Raw genomic sequence first — 27827 nt, forward strand, 5'->3', positions numbered from 1 at the left:
ACAACCAATCACAGCCGACAGATATCTTTTCTTTCTCACCTAAATATCAGTCTACGGTAAATATATGGAGGAGAAATTAATCAGTTTAGTGCAGGACTACCCAGAGCTTTATGATCTGTCCGTTGGACTATTTTGCTGGCTTCACCCTTTCCGTCCAAGAACGTCCAAACTGACAGAGAAATCGAGTTAAAGCCACTGTGAGGGATTTACGTTGCAGGAAATCCATTTATCTTTGTTTAGTTTAGTCAGTGAGGCTTTTACTGCTAAATTACCACAACTTCATCATCATCATCATCGCAGCGCTCAGGTTTTGGTTGCCTAGAAACGGCAGGCACAATAGGAGCGTAACCTCTAAAGCACCTTGGATAAAAGGATGAAAGCAGCACGGCTGGCGCCCAACTGCCCCCAACTGTGTCTTTCTTTAATTTCATAGGGAGGTACCTTATTGTAGGTTTATCTGAGCTTTTTTAAAAATGGAAAACAGGGTTGGTGATAGTGAGATTTGCAGGTTCAGAACAAAAACAATATGCTAAAAAAGGCTAAAAAGCAGCGAAGACTTCTCTGTGGATTTGTCACTCCACGATACCTTGTGTTATGGTCATTTTATCCATTGTTAATATAAAGAAAATATAGATTAGTGCAGCTTTAAAGTCAATATGATGCCCCCGAGTGGTACCATAAAAAAAAGAAATCACTGTGGAAAACAGCAACACACACCGCTTAATTTTTCTAGTTGAAAGCTGCTATAGTCACATGAAACGTCTTTGTTTTCACACTCGATTTTTGCTCAGAGTCCCAAATATCCTGTATGTCTGTGAGGAGCCGTCGTCGGCCACAACGCTTACTGTGTAAGAAACAGCAAGAAAATTGTTCAATAAATGAATTTATTGTAATTAAAAAGGAATCACAACTCATTGTAAAAGTACATCATTACACATTAAACATGCTTTTGAAAAGTGTCTGTCTGTTCTACCATCTATAAACACACACTGCTAAAAAACATCCCACATATTTACATGTTTATATCGCTGAGAAAGGATTCAAAATGAGAATTAAAAATGAGAATTCAAAAATTAGCATTTCATGTTGAGTCATTATAAAAAGAGCTTTTAAAAACGAACGGGGATTATTGTCTTAATTTGTTTTTCACTCCACAACCTTAACTCCTCAAAGAGACTATTTCAGATAAAATAAATACATATAAACAGTATCTATGGCAGGCGATACTCATAATACAAAACAACGGCATAATACAAGAGAGAATCTTTGTTTTCTGTGCCTCAGAAGTATAAAATAACCTTTTGCAATGTTTCACGAGCTCCCAGCTCAGACTGTCGGTGTCGGATCAGCGTATCTTCGTCCTCTACAGTCCGACGTTGTCAGAAAAGCCTCCAACATTTCCCCTTAAAAACCAGATTTAGTCCTTTCTGTCCCGTCTCGGACAGGCGGCATTAACATCCTCATAGATCTGTTCAGGCCCTGCGGTCGTAATCGCTGACCCTCTTCTTGATGTGGTTCAGTTTGGCCTTCAGATATTTACACCGGCGCTTCTTCATCTGATAGTCTGGAGACTGCAGCGACGATGGGACCAAAAATAAAAGACGATTGTGAGTTATACGTTGTAAAAATAACCAGAAGCTGTTATGACTGCAAACGTTTGTAGATCCCACATACCTTTTTAATGTTCTTTATCCTGTTGTACTCATCCAGAGCATCCTGTTATTAAAGAGTGAATCAACAATTAATCATGTTTCTTAATGACATCAGGTCGCCAAAATCTCACATTTAACAACAGGAAACAGAAATATTAGTTCTAGTCATATGAATGAATATAAAGCAGTGAGTGAATACATATGGGCCTCTCACCAGGTACTGTGGGCTGCCCTCCTGCAGCTCGTCCAGCTCTCGGTCCACCTCCGACAGGCTCTTGTTGAGGGCGTCCAGACCCGACTGCAGGTCTTTGTACTCCTGGTGGTCGTGGTCAAACTCGCGCTTGTAGTCGTTACGCTCCGGCTCGTTTGCTATCGGAGGAAATTCACTGAGGTAGAAAAACAAGAAGGAAGAGAGATTTAAATTACAGGAAAAAACAAGTCAAAGTAAATCTGAGACGACTACATGGTTGGTACCGATGGATTCATCAGGTTTTATAGTTTCATATGATGTCAGTATCTTCACTCTAGCTTTAAAACTGAGCCGCTACAACCGAAAAATTGCATTAATGCGTTAAAGAAATTAGTGCCGTTAAAACAGATTTTCGTTAACGCGTTAACTTTAACAGCTTTTTACTTTTGAAACTGCTGATAATACTTTGTTACTTTTACTTAATTCAAACTTTAAATGCATGACTTTTACTTGTAGTGGAGTATTTTCACATTGTGATATTAGTACTTAACTAAAAGGATCTGAATACTTTGAGTCAGATTCCCCCACGTCAGCAGCTGAAATGTGCGTCTCGGTGTATTTTCCATCCTACCTGTCAAAGTCGTCGTCGTCCAGCTCGTCCCCTGAGGAGTTGTAGTCGGTGTCGTAGCCCTCTCCGTCGGCGCGACGCGGCCGGCCGGCACGTCTCTTTTTGGGCCTTCCAGACGAGCTGGCCACCTCAGAGTTAGTGGTGTAGGGAACGCCGTTCTGCAAAGGCTGGTCTTCTTCCACTGGAGGCCTGGAACAGATACAGCATTCACATCATTAGATTAACAATGTAATGTGTTATACAGTTAGAGATGATGACCTTTAACGGTAGAATAGTGTCTGTAAATCCAACAAACTGCTGCATGTTTGTCTGTTTCTAATCTTCTAATCTACTCTTCAGTATCTCTCTGATGACGTAGCAGGAAGTACAACATGTTGATTTATGATCTACCAGTTCATGTTGGATGAGTATCAATTACTTCCCGTTTCCAACACACATATAATGTTCCCTTATCAGCACTAAAGTATTTCACTCAGTTTCAGTGTGAATCATGGATTTCTTTGCTGAAGCTTGAACGTTAATGTCCACACTAATAAAAAGAGAAGCTCCTTCTATAGTCTGAAACACTCCTTGTTGTCTCTGAGTAGTCTCTGAGTAGTATCTGTGTAGTCTCTGAGTAGTATTTGCTGACTCTCCTCTTTAAGCGACAAAAACATAACAACCTGTCCCACATTTTTGCTGAATAACAAGTTCCAGCAAGTTTTTTTTGATGGCAGCCGTCTGAAGAAAACAGTCTGACGCCGCGTCCCGTCTCATGTACCACAGTATGCACTATAATGTACTTAAAATACTACATGTTTATAGCTGGTAACATTCTGTATTAACAGGAAATGATACAAGACGTGCAGCAGTTGATTTAAATTTGGAAAGCGCCGTCCAATCAGACTTGAAGCAGCTTTAATCTATGTTTTTATAATAATAATAATAATGTGTTTTACGTATTACACTGGGACACACAGTGAAACTCTCTCTATGCTGCCATCTGCAGTGTGCCGGTACACAGTACATCATCCTCTACTGTCGTTCACCACAGTATCAGTGTGTCTTACTCACTGAGGGGAGTAGCTGTAGGGGGGTTTGTCATAGTTGGTGCTCTCGTCGTCCAGGTGACTCCTGGAGCCTCTCAGCTTGTCGGGGTAGTCCGACATCGGGGGCACGTCAGGACCAGCGGACACATTGTTCACCTATAGGAGAAAGAAAATCACACATATTTATTACCATAATATCAAAAAATACACATCTATAGAACTATCTAAATATTAAATATATAAATATATAATATATTAAATATGCTTTATTTTGTCATACATGACATTAAACTGAATATTTTTGGGGTTTTGGACTGAAAAAAACGACCCAAAAATACATTACAACTTTATATTATATATTGTACAATATATATATATATATATATATATATATATATTATATATTATATGTATATAATGATTTAGCATTTTGATACTTTTAACAGTATTTATGTAGCACTTAAACTTTGCTTTATAATATAAAAGACATGAAAATCTCACCTTTATATATATATATATATATATATATATATATATATATATATATATATATATATATATATATATATATATATATATATATATATATATCATTAAATTGCACAAATAAAAAGAGGGAAAAAAGGGATTATTTTTGTTATTACAAGTTTTCTGAAAATGTATCTTTGAATATGCAAATGAGGCATTTATCTAATGCAAATGTTTTGTGAATTTAGGAGAAATCTACCGACGCAAATGGTGAAAAATGTCCGTTATAATTTCCCAAAGACCAAAGGGACATCTTTAAATGTCTTGTTTTGTCCAAAACCACAAAGATATTCTGTTTACCATCATGTTTAACAAAGAAAAGCATCAAATCATCACATTTAAGAAGTTAAAACTAGTAAATGTTTGGCAATTTTGCTTAAAAAAAAAAGATTATTCGATTATCAAAATAGTTGTCAATTCATTTTCTGTGAATTGACTAACTGAGTTGTTGCAGCTCTTTATCCGTTTAAGTTAATCATCGACCAAAAATGCAAAATATGTCCTAAAGAAGCTTCACAAATGTGAGGATTTCATTTTTTTTTCAGTGCTCAGTGCTCATTTGGATGTTTTCTTTCCACTATAGTCTGAAAGACGACGTGTTATGGAAGCAAAATAGTGCAAAATCTTGATCAGTGCATGAAAAATAATGTTTTTTTCTGTCATATAGCTGCACCCACATTATCTCCTGCAGAAAGCAGACTCCTCGAACAGACACATTGGATCTCTACCAGCTCTGGTATGATGAGCCTGCATGGACTTGTCCTCTAGAGATACACCCTGCTGCTGCTGCTTCACCTCTATAACAACATGTACATGTATGTGCTGCAGGTCGCTGCAGACTCACTACCTCAGCACTTTGAGACGGGTTCCCACAAGCTGCAGAGACATGAACGCCTCTGGTTCCCAGTGTCATGTTACTGGTTGTTGTGAGTCTGCTAGCTGGTGGTGCTCTGTGTTTTTTAAGAGCACCGGTCCGACCCGTTCTTCCACTTCGTTGCTCTGCTGCATTTTAATGTCATCATGACTTCCAACTATTAAAATGAGTCATCGCTCCGTAATCAGATGTGAGAGTTGTTGCAAAACACTTCTGGAAATAGCTTCACTGCGCGTGATTCATCCTGAAATGTAAATACTGAATGTTTGAGTCCAGGGTTTTATTGTTATTTCCTGCTAAGGCGACATGTCAGCGTGAGATAGAAACTGTCAGGTATGTGTGTGCACGGCACGCCGCCACACCTTGAAACCGAGACACACTTCCCTTCCCCCCGCTGATAAACAGGTGACTGTCACCTAACTGGTTGAACCACTTCAGATAATACACACAACTGCTGCTGCTTCATCTGAGAAACACTTTACCTCAGACAAAAAGCCTTTAAACATCAGCAACTAACATTTATTTTCATTATTCACTCACTCATCTTTTTTCCTTTAAAGTGGAGCCCTCATTTTCCCAGGAGATCGAGTGAAAGCGAGGCTTATAGGAAACCGATTTAAACACCGATGATGTCATTATTCTACAGCCATTATAATGTGCAATCAACATTTATTTCATAACGATAAGTTAAAGTAAAAAAACATGTCTATTGCCACTTTAACTGATTGTTTTGTCTATAAAATAGTGAAAACTGGTCGTTATAATTTCCCAAACACCGAAGGGACGTCTTTAAAAGTCTTGTTTGGTCCAAAATCCCCAAAAATATTCAGTTTACCATCATGTAAGACAAAGAAAAGCATCAAATCATCACATTTGAGAAGCTAAAACTAGCAAATTTGCTTTAAAAAAAAAAATCAATAATCAAAATAGCTGCTGATTCATTTCCAGTCTATCAAATAATCAACGATTGATCGACTAGTTGTTGCAGCTCCATAACCGTTTAAGTCAATCATTGAGCAAAAAATGCAGAATATGTCCTAGTGCAAGCTTCATTCATTATTTATGTATTTTTAAATTAATTCAGTGTACAACAAATGACAAATGACAAACTAATCCACAAAAAAAGAGCCGGGAGAAAAAAAATATTATATTATATTATATTTAATTTAATTTAATTTAATTTAATTCAATTCAATTTAATTATATTATATTACGCATACCTGCTCTCTTCTCAAAGCAAGTAAAATAAATTGTCTACCAAGGATTTGCTGCTTTTCTCTTTTGTATCTTTAGGTTTTGGACTGTCCGTCGGACAAATCAAGCAAGTTGTGAGGCACATTTTTCTATATTTGCTGACATTTTATAGACTATTGGTAGATCAAGAAAATAACGAGCAGATTAATCCATAATGAAAATAATTGTTTAGTCTATGAAATTGTCTATCGAAGTTTCCTAGAGTCCGAGGTAATGGCTTCAAATGTTTAGTTTTGTCCAAGACATTCAGTTGAATAGAACATAGAACATAGAAAGAGAGATAACTGGTTGCTCTGCGTACTCGACCGTAAAACAGAAACATGCCGAGTGCTCTTGGAAAACGAGGAAAAAAGTCAGAATAGACAGGACGGCAATCCAAAATATTAAAACAAGTGACACACGAGGAAGGAGATATATTAAAAAGCCTTTATTATAGCGGCTAAATCGTCAACATGTTTCGACCACTGTCGGTATTCGACAGGGCACATTTCTTAGATTAGATTAGTTTTCCTTTATTGTCGTTGTACAGGTACAACGAAATTGAGTTTGCAACTCCCCGTCAGATACCCGATGCATTAAAAGATGGTCTATAAATCTAAATATAAGGAACTATACAAGCTATAAGGTTAGTGACCAGTGTCGTGTCGTATGTGCAAACTGTCTTAAAGGGCAGTAAAGTAAGTAGACAATCTAAATTCAATCTAATTTTAATGATTCAGCCGCTATAATAAAGGCTTTTTAGTATATTTCCTTCCTCGTTTGCCACTTGGTTTAATATTTTGGAGTGCCGTCCTGTCTATATATATAACATAAAATATATTTAATATAAAAAGCAGTCTCATATATGAGCAGCTGCAACCAGAGAATGTTTATCATGTTTTACTATTTTTGCTTTAAAGGAACCGTGTCTAACATTTCATTTACGTCACCTGAAGACCACCGTACTTCTCCGACACGCTTGTGAAACTGCGGTAACGTGAGCTACAGAGTGTTAAACCGTGGTACCGCCAGCCGCCGTCTGACTTCTCCTAAAGTAGTGTTATTATGGTAAGGATGGCTCACGTTACCGCAATCTTGGAAAGGGAGGAGTGAGTGGAGGGGTACTCAGCTGGTTGCAATCTGCAACCACACCACTAGATGTCACCAAATCCTACACACTGCACCTTTAAATATGGCTCAAGTTTCGGCTCTAGTCAGGTTGAATGATGAACTCACCCATGCCTCCACGTCTTGAGGGGGCTCCATCTCATTGACAACCTTCACCTTCTTCCACAGGATGTTGCTCTTCCCGAAGCTTTGGATTTTCTGGCGCGTCTTCAGAGCGAAGACGAGCATGATGATGAGAGCGAGGGCGACCAGGAAGCCGAACACCACCGCGATGGCCTGGAAGGAGACAGAAACCAGTGAGTTACAAACACATGAAGACCTTCTTTGTGCAGATGAAAATGCAGGAAATGAAGACGTGTGTTCACCTCTTGTGGCTCCACGACGCAGTAGTGGTACAGGTACTGGTTGACGAACACTCCTGCCTGCTGGGGATTTTGGTACTGAGCACACAGACCGGCGATCTGGCTGCCGTAGGCCGACCCAGACTGAGCCATCGGGTTCACGGCTACCAAGTACACTATGGCGGCTATTAGCATGAGCAACGCTAGGATGGCGCAGATGATAATGACCGCCAGGTAGAACTTCCTGCTCTCCGACAGGCTCTGGTGAGACACGATGATGATGAAGATGGCCAGGGCGGCGATGAAGGTGATGGCCGCCATGGCGATGATGAACCCTTTGCCCTTTCGGGGGTCGTTGTAGTTCCCTCCGAGGCCACCGTAGCCGTATTGGTTTCCAGCTCCGTACGCACCGCCGCCGCCAAAGCCTCCTGCTCCTCCGTAACTTCCTCCTCCGTAACTTCCTGTTCCGTAGCCGCCGCCGCCGCCGTAGCCGCCTCCGAAGCCCCCCAGGCCTCCCTGAGTGTCCCAAGCCAGCGTGGAGGCAACGCAAGCGAATATGGCCACGCACATCACGATGACGATGATGGACATGATTTTGAGGATGCCCGGCGGAGACGCCCAGCGGTAGAAATGCTGGAACTCGTCATCAGGGTAGTAGGAGTAGGCCGGCTGGGACGCCACGGTACTGTGGAGAGACACAAGAACAGAACGGAGTCACGACCCGAGTGTCATCGTGAAAGTACCATGGCCCTTATGAATCTTAAATACTAAGGATGCTCCGATCGATCGTCATCGTACGTTATTCGCTCTAAATGGACAAATATGCTGCTTTATGCAAATTATGTATATATTTATTATTGGAAATCAATTAACAACACAAAACAATTATAGATATTGTCCAGAAACCCTCACAGGTACTGCATTTCAGAGTGCTGACTTGACTATGACTTGCCCCAAACTGCATGTGATTGTCATAAAGTGGGCATGTCTGTAAAGGGGAGACTCGTGGGTACCCATAGAACCCATTTACATTCACACATCTGGAGGTCAGAGGTCAAGGGACCCCTTTGAAAATGGACATGACAGTTTTTCCTCTCCAAAATTTAGCGTAAGTTTGGAGCGTTATTTCACCTCCTTCTTGACAAGCTAGTATGACATGGTTGGTACCGATGGATTCATCAGGTTTTATAGTTTCATATGATACCAGTATCTTCACTCTAACTTTAAAACTGAGACGGTACGACCTAAAAATCAAAAGTTGCGTTAAAGAAATTAGTGAAAACAAATTTGCGCGTTATCGCGTTAACTTTGACAGTCCTACTTAATATACAATGTTGTTCAGAATAGTTAAATAAATAAATAAATAAATAAATAAATAAAGCTACACGATAAGTAAAAGGCTTCAAATAGACCCGAGATCAGTGATTGTATCGGCCTTCCAGCGATCGGTGATCCTGATCGGAGCATCCTTATTATAAACAACTGAATATCTAACTGTGGAATTAAAAACACCACTGAAATATTTTATTTTGAAAACCCTCTGTCTGAATTTATGAGGTTTGATTTATTTAAAAGTTGTGCGATTTCAAAAACTCAAGTGTCCAATATTCAAAAAACTATATTCACGTTGCTCAAAGTCAAATTAGTTTTTTCCAGATGTAAAAAGTTTTTTAAAAAGTTGCTCAAATTGTGAAATTTAGAAGCCAAAATTTAAGATTTAAGATTGAACATCCGGGGCACTAAGGATAATCAATCAAGCCTGAACGGAATCAATCAGATTACATCTCTGTCCTATCAGATTACGTCCAGTTAGTCAAATAATACAAGACAGAAAAAACAATCTGCGAATTCACATAAATAAAAAAGTTTTTAAAATTACAAAACATTAAATTACCTCCTGCAAAACCACATAAATTCATGTAGATATTTTTGAAATAAAATATTTTAAATTCAGAGTCTTAACATAACACAACGTGACATAATCAACATAAAGCATTCAGCAACATTTCACAACATTTAAATGGCATTTCTTTGCTTCCATATCAAGGATGTTCATATACAGACTTTCTTTAGCTTGAGCTCAGTGAATATTTAAAGCATATAAAATAAATCTAAGCAAACAACAGGAAGCTTTACTATATATATATATAAATATATATTCATAGAAAGAGACTCACTATCCATCCCTGTCGTAGGGAGGAGGACTCCCATTGGGTTTGGAGGACATGACTGCTGGATCCTCTGGGTGCTGCTCTGGGAAAACAACCTGCAACAAGATTTATGCTGTTAATAAAAACATATTTGTAATAGCTGAAACTTTATTTGCTGAAATGTATTATTATTATTTTATTTATTATTATTATTTATTATTATTTTTAATTATTATTTAATTATTATTTTTATTATTATTTTTATTATAATTTTTTATTATTATTTTTATTTATTATTAGCTGAAACTTTATTTGTACTATCCAACAACACTCCTATAATTAAACATATGAAGCCTACTATGACATAAGACCAAAAAAATGCAGCAATTCCTCTCATTTAAGAAGGTGGGACGAGGGACATATTTGGCATTTTTGCTTGAAAAGTGACTTAAAAGGATTAAATCATTATAAAAACAGATGCCGAATATTTCTCTGTCAATCAATAAATCGATTAATCGTTTCAAATTTGTTTTAAAATCACACTACAACATCATAACTTGCTGTGTTTCTTTAAACGGTCATTTTCACAATGAGGTTTGGCTCAAACTGAAACATCTTCACTTCACGTTAATTTAAAACTTTAAAAACACAAAAGTTCCTGTTTAATCCAAAATAAAGCGACAGCAACATATTCCACCACTTGTAGCTGTTTAATTAACATTAATTCTGCACTTTTAACACATTATTTTAGCAGCAGAGCAGAGATGCTGTGAGGAGATAAGTGATTTAAAGTCAACACACCTGTTTGTTGTTGCTACAGGTAACAAGTTATTAAAGATTTAAAGGTTCACATTAAAAGAAGCTTCTGGTGTTAATCCCTCAAAGTGAAGAGGAAACACTCACCTGTCTCTCCTCTCTGGTCTCCACCTGAAATGTCTCAACTGAAACTGCACCTGCGGTAAAAACAGTCCAGGCCACACCCAGGTGAGCTCCTCTCTCGGTCCACTAAGCCCCGCCCCCCTCACAGGTGTCACCTTACCTAACAACACCAGAAGTCTTCCGTCATGTCTTCAGGGAAATACCTTCATGAAACTGGTTGACACAACAGGTGTACCTGAGGTCATTGTATTTAGGTACAAAACACCATTAATTCATATTTAATTAATGGTAGTTAATTAAATCACAGAGCAGAGAAATTGACAAAAAATGATATCCCACAAATAATTAATAATTAATAAATTTAATGTATCGTTACAACAAATAATCCATCTAATAATACATATATCTTATTATTATTATTATTATTATTATTAATAATAACAATAATAATAATAATAATAATATTAATCATTAATATTATTATTATTATTATTATTATTATTTGGAGCCTTGGAAGGGTCATGAAGAGAAAATATTTATAATTAAAAATTTAAAAAAAATATAAACTTTTTTTGTTTTTCCCTTTACCACCAATCAGTTAATAATATATATAAAATTAATTAAAACTTAATTAATTTTATTAAAAATTTTTAGACTTGGGAGAAAAAAGACAAATAATGAAAGTGTGCAATAATAATAATAATGTTTTATTATTATTATTTTTATTATAATTATTATTTGGAGCCTTGGAGGGGTCATCAAGAGGAAACAATTTATTATTAAAATTATTTTTTTGCTATATAAAATAAATTAAAACATTTCATTTTAATTTTAATTTTATTTTTATTTTTTAGTCTTGGGAGAAAAAATGACAAATAATGAAATGTGTGCAATAATAATAATAATAATGATAATGTTATGTTATTTATTATTATTATTATTATTATTATATGGAGCCTGGGAGGTGTCATGGTGAAAAAAATTACTTATAAACTTTTACTCCTTTAACCCTCCCAAAAAAGCAACACTATTTTTGTTTTTTCCTATACCACCAATCAGTTAATAAAATATATAAAATATATTAAAACTTAATTAATTGTTTGGGGGGGGGGGTCTTGGGAGAAAAAAGACAAATAATGAAACATGGGCCAAGACCAAAATAAAGATTTTAATTTAATTTATCAACTAATTGGTGGTGAAAAAACCCCAACTAAAAATCTTATTTTACTGATAAAAGGAGATTAATTGAAAAGTAGAAATATTTATATTTCTTTTATTTTTAATTATTCAACTTAATATTTATTGATGTATCCAGTTCTGTTTTAACTATACTTTATATCAAACACTGCTACAAGTGTCATATTAGGTGAATGTGTATGTAAATATTGAGTTAAGGGCTGCAACTAATGATTATTTATATTGCCAATAATTAGACGGTTATTTTCCTGATTAATCCATTAATGGTTTGGTCTGTAAAATGTCAGAAAAAAAATATTCAAATAGTTTGTTTTGTACCACCAAAAGTCCAAAACACAAACATATACAGTTTACTATCATATAAGACAAATAAAAGCTGCAAATATTTAAATTTTAAAGGCTGGAATGAATTAATATTTGACGTTTTTGCACAAAAAATCCCCTGGTCTTTATCCTTCCCTTTCCCAGTAAATCAAACCGTGGCTGCTGATCAATAAAAGAAAACCACAGACCGTCAGTTCAGAAGCAAAACTGTATTCTGGAGACAGAAAGCACCAATTAGCCACTTTAAATTATGAAAGAATAAGGACATTTACAGCAACATATGTACAATTATATTTGATAACATGAAAAAGAAACAGACCTTCTGATATCACTCCCTGTCAACCAAAGGGTCCAATGTTTACAGCGGTATAAAGAAGATAAGATGGAGATATTTAGGCACTTATGTGACTATAAAGTACAAAATGTTTAATCCGTGAAATGGCAGGACGCAGAAAGTGTTACAACACACATTTAAAATTCTACTATAGGACATCTATAGGCATATTCCCACATTGAGACAGTTACACATGAAACAAGACACAGTGTGCAATTACAAACAATCCAAACAATCCAAACAGCAGTTCAATAAACCGGCCGGATGAGGATTTGTAGTGGTAGTAGGAGTAGTGGTTTTCATTTGTGAAATTTATGTAGACGAACAAACGAACGTGAAGACCGACAGACAGAAAGGTGGAGCTGCAGCGGAGGTAAACCTGGACAGAAATCTTCCATCTCCCGCTGATTACATGCAAACGCTCACATCGGATACCAGTGTCCTTTATGAGATTAAAGTGGTGAGCATCGGATACAATCACAGTCACAGTATCACACACACACACACGCACACACACACACACACACACACACACACATATATATATATATATACACATGTATATATCCAGTTCTTTGCATATTTAGACCATTTTAAAAAAGGAAAAGTTTGACATTTCTGGGGAAACACGCTTATCGATAGCACTCTCATATGATTTAAATATGAAACTAATCAGCCAGGAGACAGTTAGCTTTGTCCAAAGGGAACAAAACCCGCCAACCAGCACCTTTACGGCTCGTTAATTAACATCTTATATCTTGTTTTGTTTAATCTGAACAAATAATTCTGAGTTTCTATTTCTAAGAAAATAGTCCTCTTAAAAAGGCTGTCATTTTTACACTGGAACAAGACATGACGTGTAAATAAATTATCTTTAGAGATGTTTATAGGCTGAGTTTGTTTTCGTGTTTTTGCTGTAACTTCCAGTCTTTATGCTAAGCTAAGCTAACTGGCTACTGGATGTAGCTCTTACAGACATGAGAGCGGCGTCTAACTCTCCACCAGAAAGCGTATTTCCCAAAATGTCATATTATTCCTGTAAGTATAAAGCGTTTCTATCCCTTTGGTTGTACTGGTGGGCTTCAAGGAACAAACACAGACACACAGAGCTGCTGTACAGATTTAAAACATGCTGTTGTTTAGTCTCCAGTTCAAATGTCCCTTCCTTTCTCCTCCAGTTCTGCTCAGCTGTCAGCTTCAGTTCTGTACTTGTGTGTTCGGGAGGTTTAACTGAATCCGTCATTCCACTCCATCACTTTATCGTACTCCTGGATCTTCTGTTTGATGTGCGACAGTTTGCTCTTCAGATACTCGCAGCGCTCCTTCTTCTCCAGGAAAGTCGGGTCCTGGTTTGATGAAGCAGAAACGAAGGTTTTATTTTCAGGCTTTTCACTTTGATAATTATTAACTGTATTATTTCAACTGTTCAGGAGAAATTATTCACATTCTGACTATTTAAAGATGCATGACATACTGTCGGGCTCGATAAATTATCGGTCGATAATACCAAGCCAAATTGTTGTCATTGACGTAACAAGCGCAGCAATTACACACTCCAATACAGTTGGTTTTGCGATCCGCCAATAAACACAGAGAAGAAGAAGACAAAGAAAAAGATGATGAAGAAGAAGAAGAAGAAGAAGAAGAAGAGGACAAAGAAGAAGACAAAGAAGACAAAGAAGAAGAGGATGAAGAAGAAGACGAAGAAGAAGACAAAGAAGATGAAGAAGACGACAAAGACAAACAAGAGGAAGAAGACAAACATGAAAAAGACAAAAAAGAGGAGGAAGATGAAAAAGAAGTGTCTCAATGAGTTTTTTACTTGGTTAAATAAAGGATATATAAGACGACAAAGAAGAAGACGAAGAAGACGAAGGAGGAAAATGTCCGAAAAATGTCTATATCCCACATACACCGTCCTGCTGCCACTAATACTCACTAGAGCACCTCATATCTTCACTGACAAACACAAAGCCTTGATGTGTACTTCTAGAATATGAACATGAGCAGCAGATAGACAGTGGATTCAAAACATGAACAAGACAACAGGCTCACATTTTTCTTCCTCTGGTAGTCCTCCAGGATTCTGTGAATGCGATCAAACTCCTGCAAGAAGAGAAAGAGACTGTGTTAAACTGAAGTCGATCCATTGAGGAGTGAACTGCAGGACTCAACGTATGAATATGAGGTGCTTGTGGATGGAGCAGAGAAGGAATTTGAGGGTGGAGGGGAAGTAGAGCGGGATCAGGAAGTGCAAACAGAGGAAGTTAGGAGATGAGGAAATGAGGCACATTTAAACAACAACAACACAGAGCGTAAGAATCCAGACAGTCAGACTGTTTCCTCAGCGCGCTCATAAAATGTAAATCAGATTCAAAGGGCAACAACCTTTGCAAAGCAGTCCAGTGTGCTGTGAGGTGGCGCTGCACTTTCAGTGTTACTGTGGTTGGTGAAGTCGTGACAAGCAGGAGCACAGAAATAAAAGACTAAAGACGAGATACTAGGGATGCTCATTTTGAATTATTATTTTTTTAACCGATAACCGACCCTCGTTAACCGATTATTAATCTTTAACCGACAAGAGTAGTGCATCGCATGCATCGCATGCATCGCATGCAGCGGTGCGCCAGCTGCAGTGTATGAGCAAAACAGACAACTGAGTCCCCAGTTCACCGTCCGGGAGCGTTACTGTGGCTCCACGATGCTGCGCTTAGAGTCGTGGACATGCAGCCACTTTCCCCGAACGTTAAGTCTCCACCGCTCCATTTATACCCCTTTCAGTTCTTTAGTTTCGCTGTGAGGTTGTCAGCTGTGTGTCTGCCCGGCGTAACGTTAGCGAGTGTCTGGCAGATCGTGTGTGTGTTTATGTGCTACGTTTGCAGTTGTAGCTTTGCTTGTGGCTTCGTGCTCGCCGTTGTCACACACATACGGTCTGTCATTGCGGCGTAACTGTAGCAATGTGTGTACAATTTATTTGTCAGATCAGAGTACAGATAGAAACCGACACTCGACTGAGTATAACTTTGAGAAGCGTAACCAATCACCGTCTGGCTGGTCGGGTTCTGGGGCAGGCTGCGCATCATGGCGTCCATCTCATCGAACTTCTTGGCGGTAGCCTGCACCTCCGAGTGGAGCTCTTTGTACTCGGCGTACTGGTCGTTGAACACGGCTCGGTACTGGTCCCGCTCTTCGTCGGACCGGATCGTTGGGTACTTACTGCAGGACGGAGGGAGAGAAGAACACAGAGATCAAACGACTGATCGAGGAAACAATCTCTGGATTTATCCATCCTCAGATAATCATTAGTTGCAGCCCTTCTGTATGTTGTATCTCCGTATCCTGGCATACAGAGCTCACTGTACAGTATATTGTATCTATGTATCCTGGCACACGGAGCTCACTATACAGTATATTGTATCTATGTATCCTGGCATACAGAGCTCACTGTACAGTATATTGTATCTATGTATCCTGGCACACGGAGCTCACTATACAGTATATTGTATCTATGTATCCTGGCATACAGAGCTCACTGTACAGTATATTGTATCTACGTCTCCTGGCACACGGAGCTCACTGTACAGTATATTGTATCTACGTATCCTGGCACACGGAGCTCACTGTACAGTATATTGTATCTACGTATCCTGGCATACAGAGCTCACTGTACAGTATATTGTATCTACGTATCCTGGCATACAGAGCTCACTGTACAGTATATTGTATCTATGTATCCTGGCATACAGAGCTCACTGTACAGTATATTGTATCTCCGTATCCTGGCATACAGAGCTCACTGTACAGTATATTGTATCTATGTATCCTGGCATACGGAGCTCACTGTACAGTATATTGTATCTATGTATCCTGGCATACAGAGCTCACTGTACAGTATATTGTATCTATGTATCCTGGCATACAGAGCTCACTATACAGTATATTGTATCTATGTATCCTGGCATACAGAGCTCACTGTACAGTATATTGTATCTATGTATCCTGGCACACGGAGCTCACTATACAGTATATTGTATCTATGTATCCTGGCATACAGAGCTCACTGTACAGTATATTGTATCTACGTCTCCTGGCACACGGAGCTCACTGTACAGTATATTGTATCTACGTATCCTGGCACACGGAGCTCACTGTACAGTATATTGTATCTACGTATCCTGGCATACAGAGCTCACTGTACAGTATATTGTATCTACGTATCCTGGCACACAGAGCTCACTGTACAGTATATTGTATCTATGTATCCTGGCACACAGAGCTCACTGTACAGTATATTGTATCTACGTATCCTGGCATACAGAGCTCACTGTACAGTATATTGTATCTACGTATCCTGGCACACAGAGCTCACTGTACAGTATATTGTATCTACGTATCCTGGCACACGGAGCTCACTGTACAGTATATTGTACAGCATGTATTTTAGCAGAACGTACCCGATGTAGTCCGGCACAATAACAGGTTTGGGAATGTGTCCTGATGGAATCGTTCCCTGTAAGATGTGAGGTCGAACAGCTTTAGGAGTCGCCTGGATTGGGACCACTGAGGAGTCCTGGACCTGAACTGGAGCTCTGGGAGCAGGAGCTGAAACTGGAGCCATCTGAAGAGACACAGCGACAGATAAAAACAACCAAATCAAATGAACTGAGCAGATTGAGCAATAAAGAGAAAAGCTCTCATCAACCCAGATGTGGATTTGTTGAATGCTGAATGTGCAGAGTCGGTGTTACGGGATGCTCACCAGTGATTGTGCAGCTCGCATGTCGGAGGGATGCATCTGTGTATATAAAACATATAATCCAGTTAACATGAAGCCAATAATGATGATTTACTATTGTGTGTATTTAGCCTGTGTGCCCATGGGTTGTGGTTTCACTTGGAAGGTGGGATTCAGACAAAGAGGGTGAGCTGCGCTCCCATATTTTCTGTTGATTTACAGAAGTTATTCAGTACGATTATTGCTTGGAAGTAGTTTTGTTTAATTTCAATTTGTTTGAATGCGTCACAGTTAAAAGCCTACTGAGCCTCTTAGCTGCTTTTTTCATTGATAATAGTCACTACGAATATTAAAGGAATAGTTTTAGGACATTTTGTGAAATAAGCTTGTTTCCTTTCTTGCAGAGTTACATGAGTAGATCCTCAGTCCTGACAGTGGTGCTACTATAATGCATAAAGTCTGGGTGGTTGATTAACACAAAGTATTCAGATTATATTGATGCAAGAAGATGTATCTTGCTCAAAGATATTTTAATAAATTAATAAATAACGGTCAAAATTACGACAAAAAACATTTTGACTTCTCTTTTCGTCGACTAAAACTGGACTAAAACGTTTTGAGTTGTTGTCGACTAAAACTATGAAGGATAAAAGTGACTAAAATGTGACTAAACCTAAGAAGCATTTTCATCTTAAGACTAAGACTAAATCTAAAATAGTTGTCAAAATGAACACTGTATCATACGGAGAGAGTACAAGAGTGGTATCAAATTTCTCGTCCAACTCTCAGCATGAAAGCGAATATACACTCACCGGCCACTTTATTAGGCACGCCTGTTCAATTGCTTGTTAACACAAATAGCTAATCAGCCAATCACATGGCAGCAACTCAATGCATTACGTCATCTAGACGTGGTGAAGACGACTTGCTGAAGTTCAAACCGAGCATCAGAATGGGGAAGAAAGGGGATTTAAGTGACTTTGAACGTGGCATGGTTGTTGGTGCCAGACGGGCTGGTCTGAGTATTAAACTGCTGATCTACTGGGATTTTCACCACAACCATCTCTAGGGTTTACAGAGAATGGTCCCAACAAGAGAACATATCCAGTGAGCGGGGGTTGTGTGGACGGAAATGCCTTGTTGATGTCAGAGGTCAGAGGAGAATGGGCAGAGTGGTTGGAGATGATAGAAAGGCAACAGTAACTCAAATAACCACTCGTTACAACCAAGGTATGCAGAATACCATCTCTGAACGCACAACACGTCCAACCTTGAAGCAGATGAAGACCACCCGGTACTAGCAAGGTGTACCTAATAAAGTGGCCGGTGAGTGTATATTTCCCAAAATGTTGGACGATACCTTTAAGAGATTAAAATAAAAAACAAGAAAAACAGGAGTTTCATTTTGTGAGAATCTCCTGAACTAGCAGAGTTAAAGTTAGAGCAGCTTCTTGCCCTCCAGCAGCACACAGGTAGGACTCTCAGACTCCACCTCCTCCTCCACTGCTGTAAGCCGGTGTTCAAATGATGTGGTTTGTTGTTGCATCGCTGTCTGTCTGTGTGTGAACATGTTTTTAGTCCTCTAAGTGATAGATAGAGTTCTTTAAGTTTAGGAAGAATCCCTGAGTGATTGTGAGGAATCCCAGAACCCAAACCTTTAAACAAGATCTCACCTCGTGGCCGTACTTCTCCTGGTATCTACGATTGGCTTCATGTCTCCACAGCTTGAGACACACGATGGCTCCGATCAGATACACAACCAGAGTGACAAACAGGAAGATAATGGCGGCCGTCTGGCCCGCCTCCGTTCTGCAGAACGCTCCATTGATTCCATTGTTGAAGACCGGGTAGGAGCAGAGCCCTCCGCGGGTCGTGTCCCGGACGTAGACAATGCCTGGAAAACAAACAGAAAACATGCTATACAGAGGCAGCTCTCGTGGTAAAACACATTTCTGATATGTATGTATACATATCTACAGATGCATTGCAGCTGCGTGTCCTACCTGCTGCCATGTAGAGCACTGCCAGCGCCAGGTTTAAGGTGAACTCCGTCAGAGGCCACCAGTTGGAGTCCAGCAGGATGGTGCGGTAGTACATGGTCATCCCCAGCACTAACATGATCACAGTCACCACCCAGGCCAGCCCCGCCACCACCAACACAAACGGCGTCTTGGGGCCGGAGTAGTAGGACCCGCCTGTGACGCCGCCGTACGCTCCTCCGGCGTACCCTCCTCCCGGAGACGAGTATCCGAACATGTTGAACCACTCGTTGTCTTTGTGGATGTACGCACAGACGCAGGCGAACACCGCCGCTCCCAGCAGGAGCTCCACACATCCCAGAATCCTCAGCAGCCCCGCCCAGGACTTCATGTAGTCGTAGCGCTGATGGTACTCCTCCACCCGCTCGCTGTAGGTCAGACCCGTGCGGTAGGTGCGCCCTGATACGGACTCAGGGCCGTCCTGTGGTTCCAGAAGCTCCTTGTGTGAGTTGTAGCTGCCGCCCGAGCCGCCATATGGATCTCGGTAGGATCCAGGAACGGAGGGGGAGGTCGGCGGAGAGCAGCGCACCCCCTCGCTGGTACTGTTGTTGTTGTTACATGACGAGGCAGGCATTGACCACGCCTGGTTGCTGCTGCGGTTGCTTCCTCTGAAGAAGTCCTTCCAGGAGTCCGGGATGAAGCGGTGGACCGGTTTAATGTCGAGCGCGGGGTCGTGGTCCGGGTCGGCGTTGCCCTCGCTGCCGCTGGGCTCGAACTCGGGGCCGACGGCAGGCTGGACTGGTAGAGGCGGAGGAGGGAGGGGGTCGGCGCTCTGGGCGAGGTGGACCGCTCTCTGATCCCTCAGCGGCGGCAGGTCGAAGGAGTCTGCTCGGGGTAAGGAGCCCGGTGGCACCTGGTCATAGTAGGGCGACTGGCGGACACGCTCAGTACGTCCGTAAAAGCCTCCTCCATTGGACATGAGGATGGTGATGGTCCCTGAACACAAACATTACTTCAGTATTATTTAAATGCTGAGTCATTATTTTCTTAACGCTGAAACAATTAGCTGCTAGACAGGAAATTATTTCTCAACTATTTTGATAATCGATCAGTTATTGTCATTTTTCAAGCAGAAATGCCAAATATTTGCTGCTTCCAGCTCCTCAAATAGGAAGATGTGTTGCTTTTCTCTGGTTCATAACATTGTAAATTAAATATCTTTGGGTTTTGGACAATTTATAAATATCACCTTGAGTATTTTTCACTGTTTTCTGATGTTTAATAGACCAAACGAATAACAAATTAAAGGATAGAGTCACATTTTCAAGTCTACTTTTCAAGGTGACGTCCTTAAATGTCTTGTTTCATTCAACCAACAGTCCAAAACTCAAAGATACTAATTTTATTGTCATATTAAACATAGAAAAGCAGAAAAATCCTCACAAATGACAAGCAGGAAATCAAGAATCAGGGGTGGGGGGATACAAATCCATACAGCATAGTATCGTGAATACAAATTCGTTTTAACGCCACTAATTTCTTAACCCCCACCGAGAATGTTTGCTTTTTTGTTTGAAAAATGATTAATGGATTATCAAAATGATGTTTCTGTCGATGGATTAATCGTCATCAATTCAAATCATAAACAGAACAAAGAAGGTAAAGAAAGAGGAAATATAAAAAGGAAGAAGCCAGAAGGTCAAAACGATCCCAGACAGATGAGAAATTCAAATTAAGATATTCAAGAGTATCATTCATGCAAAAGTCAGTTTGCTGCACATACTGTACCTAACAGACACAGCTAACCCCCCAGTACCTGAGGTCACCAGAGAAAAAGCCCTCATGAGTGAAGATGTTATCCCACCGTCCTCCATGCAAGCTGAGTCAAGAATGCATTTTTGTGCTGCAACCAAATACGCAGCTCAAACCTGCTTCTTGTTGTTATTGTCGTAGTAATAACCGCTCATGTGTGAATGCTCAACTTACCGGTTAGCTGTTGCAGACAGCACAAAAACACATTCTTGACAACCAATCAGCCCTTAAAAGCCCATTTCCTTAATGATCTCGAGAGGTTAAAAGATAATATGAACTGTGCTTGAATACCTCTTTCACACGCAGTCACTCAACACGACTTACATTGGCCTGCAGGTCAGAATGCAAACCTGGTAAGAACATACAGAGTGAGCCGAGGATTCGCCTGTAAGCACACAAACACATGAAGATGGTGGACTTTATTAAGGCTGACACTAATAAACAATAAACACCAAAGTCACGTCTTCATTGTTCAAAAATATATATTCAGTTTACAGCGATATAAAACTACATGCAAGACGCTAGAAACAGAGAATGTTTCACAGCAGTCATTTCAACATGATTGCAGGACAAACAAAGGTGTAATTATTAACATTAGTTCTGGCCTTGTTCTCTTGAGGTGTGCCGGAGCTCTGCTATTGTTTCTGCTGGTTCACTGGAATGATTGTGACACAATGAATTCAATGGGAACATAATTAATTTGATCAACTACACCTCCTGTGTTTATCTGCTGATATGTTAACATGGCTGCTGGGAAAAGGGTCGATTAGATGTTGACTATAGAAGATCATCCCAGAAAATTAATTGACAACTATTTTAATAATTTGTTATTTTTGTCACGGTTCTAGCTTCACAAATGTGAAGACTTGCTGCTCTAATAATGTTAATATACTAATAATAATGTTGAGGTTTGGACTAAACAAACATAGTGAAGGCGTCACTTTGGGCTCTGAGTAATGGAGAAAATAATCAGCAGATTAATCCATAATGAAAATAATTATCAAGATGAGCTCCACCTTAACCAACTACAACAGGGAAATCATGCTTTTACATTAACACATGAATAATAATAATAATAATAATCTAATGGTTGAATATAATACTTTAACTACATTTTACTGACATACTATTATTTATGTAACATCTTTTCAATGCAGGACTTTTACTTGGAGCAGAGTATTTTTACAGTGTAGTATTAGTACTTTTACTGAAGTAATAAAAGTATTTGAAAACTTCCTCAACCACTGATGATTTCACTGAATCTGTGCTTCAGCAACACTGACGGATTAAACTCTCCATCAGTATATAAAGTAATACAAAAAATAGTTACACCTTTACCTGCTGCAATATTAAAGTGATGAACATATATAGTAATATAATAATTAGAATCAAGTAATAAACATTATTCTAAAATGGGCTATTCTGCCTGATGAGTGTTTTTACTTTTTTAATACTTAAAGTACATTTCCCTTTACTTAAGCAACAGAATTTAAATGCAGGGCTTTTACTTGTAACAGAGTATTTTTACAGTGTGGTTTTAGTACTTTTACTTAATGTAATATTAATATAATATAATATGATATAATGTTTTCAATGCATGACTTTAAATTATAGTGGAGTATTTTTACAGTATGTTATGGGTACTTTTACTTAATAGTAAAGTATAGTAATACTAATCCAAAAGCATCATATAGGAAAGCACTGAGAGGGAACATTTTACTGCACAATGAGTACTTTTAGGCTACTTTGCATACTTTAAGTACATTCTGCTGATACATTTACTTAAGTAAAGTTGTCGATGCAGGACTTTTACTTGTGGTGGAGTATTTTCACAGTGTGGTATTAATATTTTTACTTTATATAATATTAATCATAAAACATATAGTAAAGCACTGACAGGGAACATTTTACCGCACAATGAATACTTTTACTTTTTAATAATTTAAGTACATTTTCCTGATAATATATACTTTAATTTAGGTGAGGTTTTCAATGCAGGACTTTTAATTCTAGTGGAGTATTTCTACAGTGTGATATTAGTACTTTTAATAGTACAGTCCAGTAATATTAATCCAAAAACAAGATATATAATAGTGACTGAGTATTTTTACTTTTTAATAATTAAAGTACATTTTCTTAATAATACTACTAAGGTTTTAATGCATACCTTTTCATGAAGTATTTTTACAGTGTGGTATTAATATTTTTACTTAATATAACATTAATCATAAAACATCATATAGTAAAACACTGACAGGGAATATTTTACTGCATGAGTACTTTTACTTTTTAATAATTTAAATACACTTTCCTGATAATACATACTTTAATTTAGGTGAGGTTTTGAATGCAGGACTTTAACTTGTAGTGGAGTATTTCTACAGTATGTTATTAGTACTTTTACTACAGTATGATATTAGTACTATTACTACAGTATGATATTAGTACTTTTACTACAGTATGATATTAGTACTTTTACTACAGTATGATATTAGTACTTTTACTACAGTATGATATTAGTACTTTTACTACAGTATGATATTAGTACTTTTACTACAGTATGATATTAGTACTTTTACTACAGTATGATATTAGTACTTTTACTACAGTATGATATTAGTACTTTTACTACAGTATGATATTAGTACTTTTACTACAGTATGATATTAGTACTATTACTACAGTATGATATTAGTACTATTACTACAGTATGATATTAGTACTATTACTACAGTATGATATTAGTACTATTACTACAGTATGTTATTAGTACTTTTACTACAGTATGTTATTAGTACTTTTACTACAGTATGTTATTAGTACTATTACTACAGTATGTTATTAGTACTTTTACTACAGTATGTTATTAGTACTATTACTACAGTATGATATTAGTACTTTTACTACAGTATGTTATTAGTACTATTACTACAGTATGTTATTAGTACTTTTACTACAGTATGATATTAGTACTTTTACTACAGTATGTTATTAGTACTATTACTACAGTATGTTATTAGTACTTTTACTACAGTATGTTATTAGTACTATTACTACAGTATGTTATTAGTACTTTTACTACAGTATGTTATTAGTACTATTACTACAGTATATTAGTACTTTTACTACAGTATGTTATTAGTACTTTTACTACAGTATGATATTAGTACTTTTACTACAGTATGTTATTAGTACTATTACTACAGTATGATATTAGTACTTTTACTACAGTATGTTATTAGTACTATTACTACAGTATGTTATTAGTACTTTTACTACAGTATGTTATTAGTACTATTACTACAGTATGTTATTAGTACTTTTACTACAGTATGTTATTAGTACTATTACTACAGTATGTTATTAGTACTTTTACTACAGTATGTTATTAGTACTATTACTACAGTATGTTATTAGTACTATTACTACAGTATGTTATTAGTACTTTTACTACAGTATGATATTAGTACTTTTACTACAGTATGTTATTAGTACTATTACTACAGTATGATATTAGTACTTTTACTACAGTATGTTATTAGTACTATTACTACAGTATGTTATTAGTACTTTTACTACAGTATGTTATTAGTACTATTACTACAGTATGTTATTAGTACTTTTACTACAGTATGTTATTAGTACTATTACTACAGTATGTTATTAGTACTTTTACTACAGTATGATATTAGTACTTTTACTACAGTATGTTATTAGTACTATTACTACAGTATGATATTAGTACTTTTACTACAGTATGATATTAGTACTTTTACTACAGTATGATATTAGTACTTTTACTACAGTATGTTATTAGTACTTTTACTACAGTATGATATTAGTACTTTTACTACAGTATGATATTAGTACTTTTACTACAGTATGATATTAGTACTTTTACTACAGTATGATATTAGTACTTTTACTACAGTATGATATTAGTACTTTTACTACAGTATGTTATTAGTACTTTTACTACAGTATATTAGTACTTTTACTACAGTATGTTATTAGTACTTTTACTACAGTATGTTATTAGTACTTTTACTACAGTATGTTATTAGTACTTTTACTACAGTATGATATTAGTACTTTTACTACAGTATGTTATTAGTACTTTTACTACAGTATGTTATTAGTACTTTTACTACAGTATGATATTAGTACTTTTACTACAGTATGTTATTAGTACTTTTACTACAGTATGTTATTAGTACTTTTACTACAGTATGTTATTAGTACTTTTACTACAGTATGATATTAGTACTTTTACTACAGTATGTTATTAGTACTTTTACTACAGTATGTTATTAGTACTTTTACTACAGTATGTTATTAGTACTTTTACTACAGTATGTTATTAGTACTTTTACTACAGTATGTTATTAGTACTTTTACTACAGTATGATATTAGTACTTTTACTACAGTATGTTATTAGTACTTTTACTACAGTATGTTATTAGTACTTTTACTACAGTATGATATTAGTACTTTTACTACAGTATGTTATTAGTACTTTTACTACAGTATGTTATTAGTACTTTTACTACAGTATGATATTAGTACTTTTACTACAGTATGTTATTAGTACTTTTACTACAGTATGATATTAGTACTTTTACTACAGTATGTTATTAGTACTTTTACTACAGTATGATATTAGTACTTTTACTACAGTATGTTATTAGTACTTTTACTACAGTATGTTATTAGTACTTTTACTACAGTATGATATTAGTACTTTTACTACAGTATGTTATTAGTACTTTTACTACAGTATGTTATTAGTACTTTTACTACAGTATGTTATTAGTACTTTTACTACAGTATGTTATTAGTACTTTTACTACAGTATGTTATTAGTACTTTTACTACAGTATGTTATTAGTACTTTTACTACAGTATGATATTAGTACTTTTACTACAGTATGATATTAGTACTTTTACTACAGTATGTTATTAGTACTTTTACTACAGTATGATATTAGTACTTTTACTACAGTATGTTATTAGTACTTTTACTACAGTATGTTATTAGTACTTTTACTACAGTATGATATTAGTACTTTTACTACAGTATGATATTAGTACTTTTACTACAGTATGTTATTAGTACTTTTACTACAGTATGATATTAGTACTTTTACTACAGTATGATATTAGTACTTTTACTACAGTATGTTATTAGTACTTTTACTACAGTATGATATTAGTACTTTTACTACAGTATGTTATTAGTACTTTTACTACAGTATGTTATTAGTACTTTTACTACAGTATGTTATTAGTACTTTTACTACAGTATGTTATTAGTACTTTTACTACAGTATGTTATTAGTACTTTTACTACAGTATGTTATTAGTACTTTTACTACAGTATGTTATTAGTACTTTTACTACAGTATGTTATTAGTACTTTTACTACAGTATGATATTAGTACTTTTACTACAGTATGATATTAGTACTTTTACTACAGTATGTTATTAGTACTTTTACTACAGTATGATATTAGTACTTTTACTACAGTATGATATTAGTACTTTTACTACAGTATGTTATTAGTACTTTTACTACAGTATGTTATTAGTACTTTTACTACAGTATGTTATTAGTACTTTTACTACAGTATGATATTAGTACTTTTACTACAGTATGTTATTAGTACTTTTACTACAGTATGTTATTAGTACTATTACTACAGTATGTTATTAGTACTTTTACTACAGTATGATATTAGTACTTTTACTACAGTATGTTATTAGTACTTTTACTACAGTATGTTATTAGTACTTTTACTACAGTATGTTATTAGTACTTTTACTACAGTATGATATTAGTACTTTTACTACAGTATGTTATTAGTACTTTTACTACAGTATGATATTAGTACTTTTACTACAGTATGTTATTAGTACTTTTACTACAGTATGTTATTAGTACTTTTACTACAGTATGTTATTAGTACTTTTACTACAGTATGATATTAGTACTTTTACTACAGTATGTTATTAGTACTTTTACTACAGTATGTTATTAGTACTTTTACTACAGTATGTTATTAGTACTTTTACTACAGTATGATATTAGTACTTTTACTACAGTATGTTATTAGTACTTTTACTACAGTATGTTATTAGTACTTTTACTACAGTAACGGTGTGAATACTTCCTCCTAGTATAACAGCTCACAGGTTTGTGTATTAAAACATCATCAGGTAGTCAGACAGACTCCTCCTGGATGAGGAAACTGGTTTATACTAATACAGGAGTCTGTAACCATGATATAATAACATGATGCTTATTATATATAGACTATATTTATATATATATAATATAAAGTAATACAGTGTAATACTGAAGGAGGCCTGTAACGTTACAGCAGCAGCTGGCTCTCAGCCAGAACTCAACTAAACCCTTTAGTTTGACTCCATGTGAAGTTACTATCGTGTCTTATGTTATTTTATTAAAGTAATAGAGTCAGTAGATTAATGAAATGTTGCTTTAGTTGAGTGTTTTTACAGGTTTAGTTTAGTAACAACGACAGCAGCAGTTAACTTCACCAGAAGAAGAAAAGTCCGTTACACCAACAACACGTTACATTTACTGACTTTTAACCTTTAAAAAGTCACGTTTAAAACTATAAACGACTCCTAATCGATACCTGAGTAAACACACGGATCAATAGTTGTGATTTTGGGATGCAAAAGCAGCTTTTAGTGAGTTTAACTCACCTTGTTCTCTCCTTCCTCTTCTTCTTCTTCTTCTTCTCTCTTATTTCAGTACAGGTTTCTAGTGATGTGTCGGTAACAAACG

The 27827-nt window shown here is 36.7% G+C and overlaps 1 protein-coding gene across 1 annotated transcript; it reads right to left on the reverse strand.

Annotated features, from left to right (window-relative positions):
• Positions 1 to 867: 867 nt before the first annotated feature.
• Positions 868 to 27815, reverse strand: marveld2a (MARVEL domain containing 2a). Its single transcript, XM_074618675.1, has 19 exons — positions 27746 to 27815; positions 21337 to 21397; positions 19225 to 20196; positions 18895 to 19115; positions 17246 to 17281; positions 16941 to 17104; positions 15531 to 15702; positions 14542 to 14592; positions 13718 to 13832; positions 12341 to 12366; positions 10656 to 10757; positions 9780 to 9868; positions 7627 to 8287; positions 7370 to 7537; positions 3524 to 3654; positions 2474 to 2659; positions 1867 to 2038; positions 1675 to 1716; positions 868 to 1571 (listed from the first exon to the last, which is right to left on the reverse strand). Exons 3-19 carry the CDS (start codon positions 20177 to 20179, stop codon positions 1473 to 1475), a joined length of 3390 nt encoding a protein of 1129 aa, XP_074474776.1. The 5' UTR covers positions 20180 to 20196; positions 21337 to 21397; positions 27746 to 27815; the 3' UTR covers positions 868 to 1472.
• Between the last annotated feature and the right edge of the window lie 12 nt (positions 27816 to 27827).

The sequence above is a fragment of the Sebastes fasciatus genome, chromosome 19 (genome assembly GCF_043250625.1).
Source record: "Sebastes fasciatus isolate fSebFas1 chromosome 19, fSebFas1.pri, whole genome shotgun sequence".
In the NCBI taxonomy this organism is placed as follows: domain Eukaryota; kingdom Metazoa; phylum Chordata; class Actinopteri; order Perciformes; family Sebastidae; genus Sebastes; species Sebastes fasciatus.

What these genes read in the sequence shown, in the direction of transcription:
- marveld2a (XM_074618675.1), bottom strand. Translation starts at nt 20,179, where the DNA reads ATGTCCAATGGAGGAGGCTTTTACGGACGTACTGAGCGTGTCCGCCAG. An exon ending in AGGAGAAGTACGGCCACGAG is followed by an intron (nt 17,282 to 18,894) that starts GTGAGATCTTGT and finishes TTATATACACAG; the next exon opens with ATGCATCCCTCCGACATGCG. An exon ending in CCCTACAGCTACTCCCCTCA is followed by an intron (nt 2,660 to 3,523) that starts GTGAGTAAGACA and finishes TATCTGTTCCAG; the next exon opens with GCCTCCAGTGGAAGAAGACC.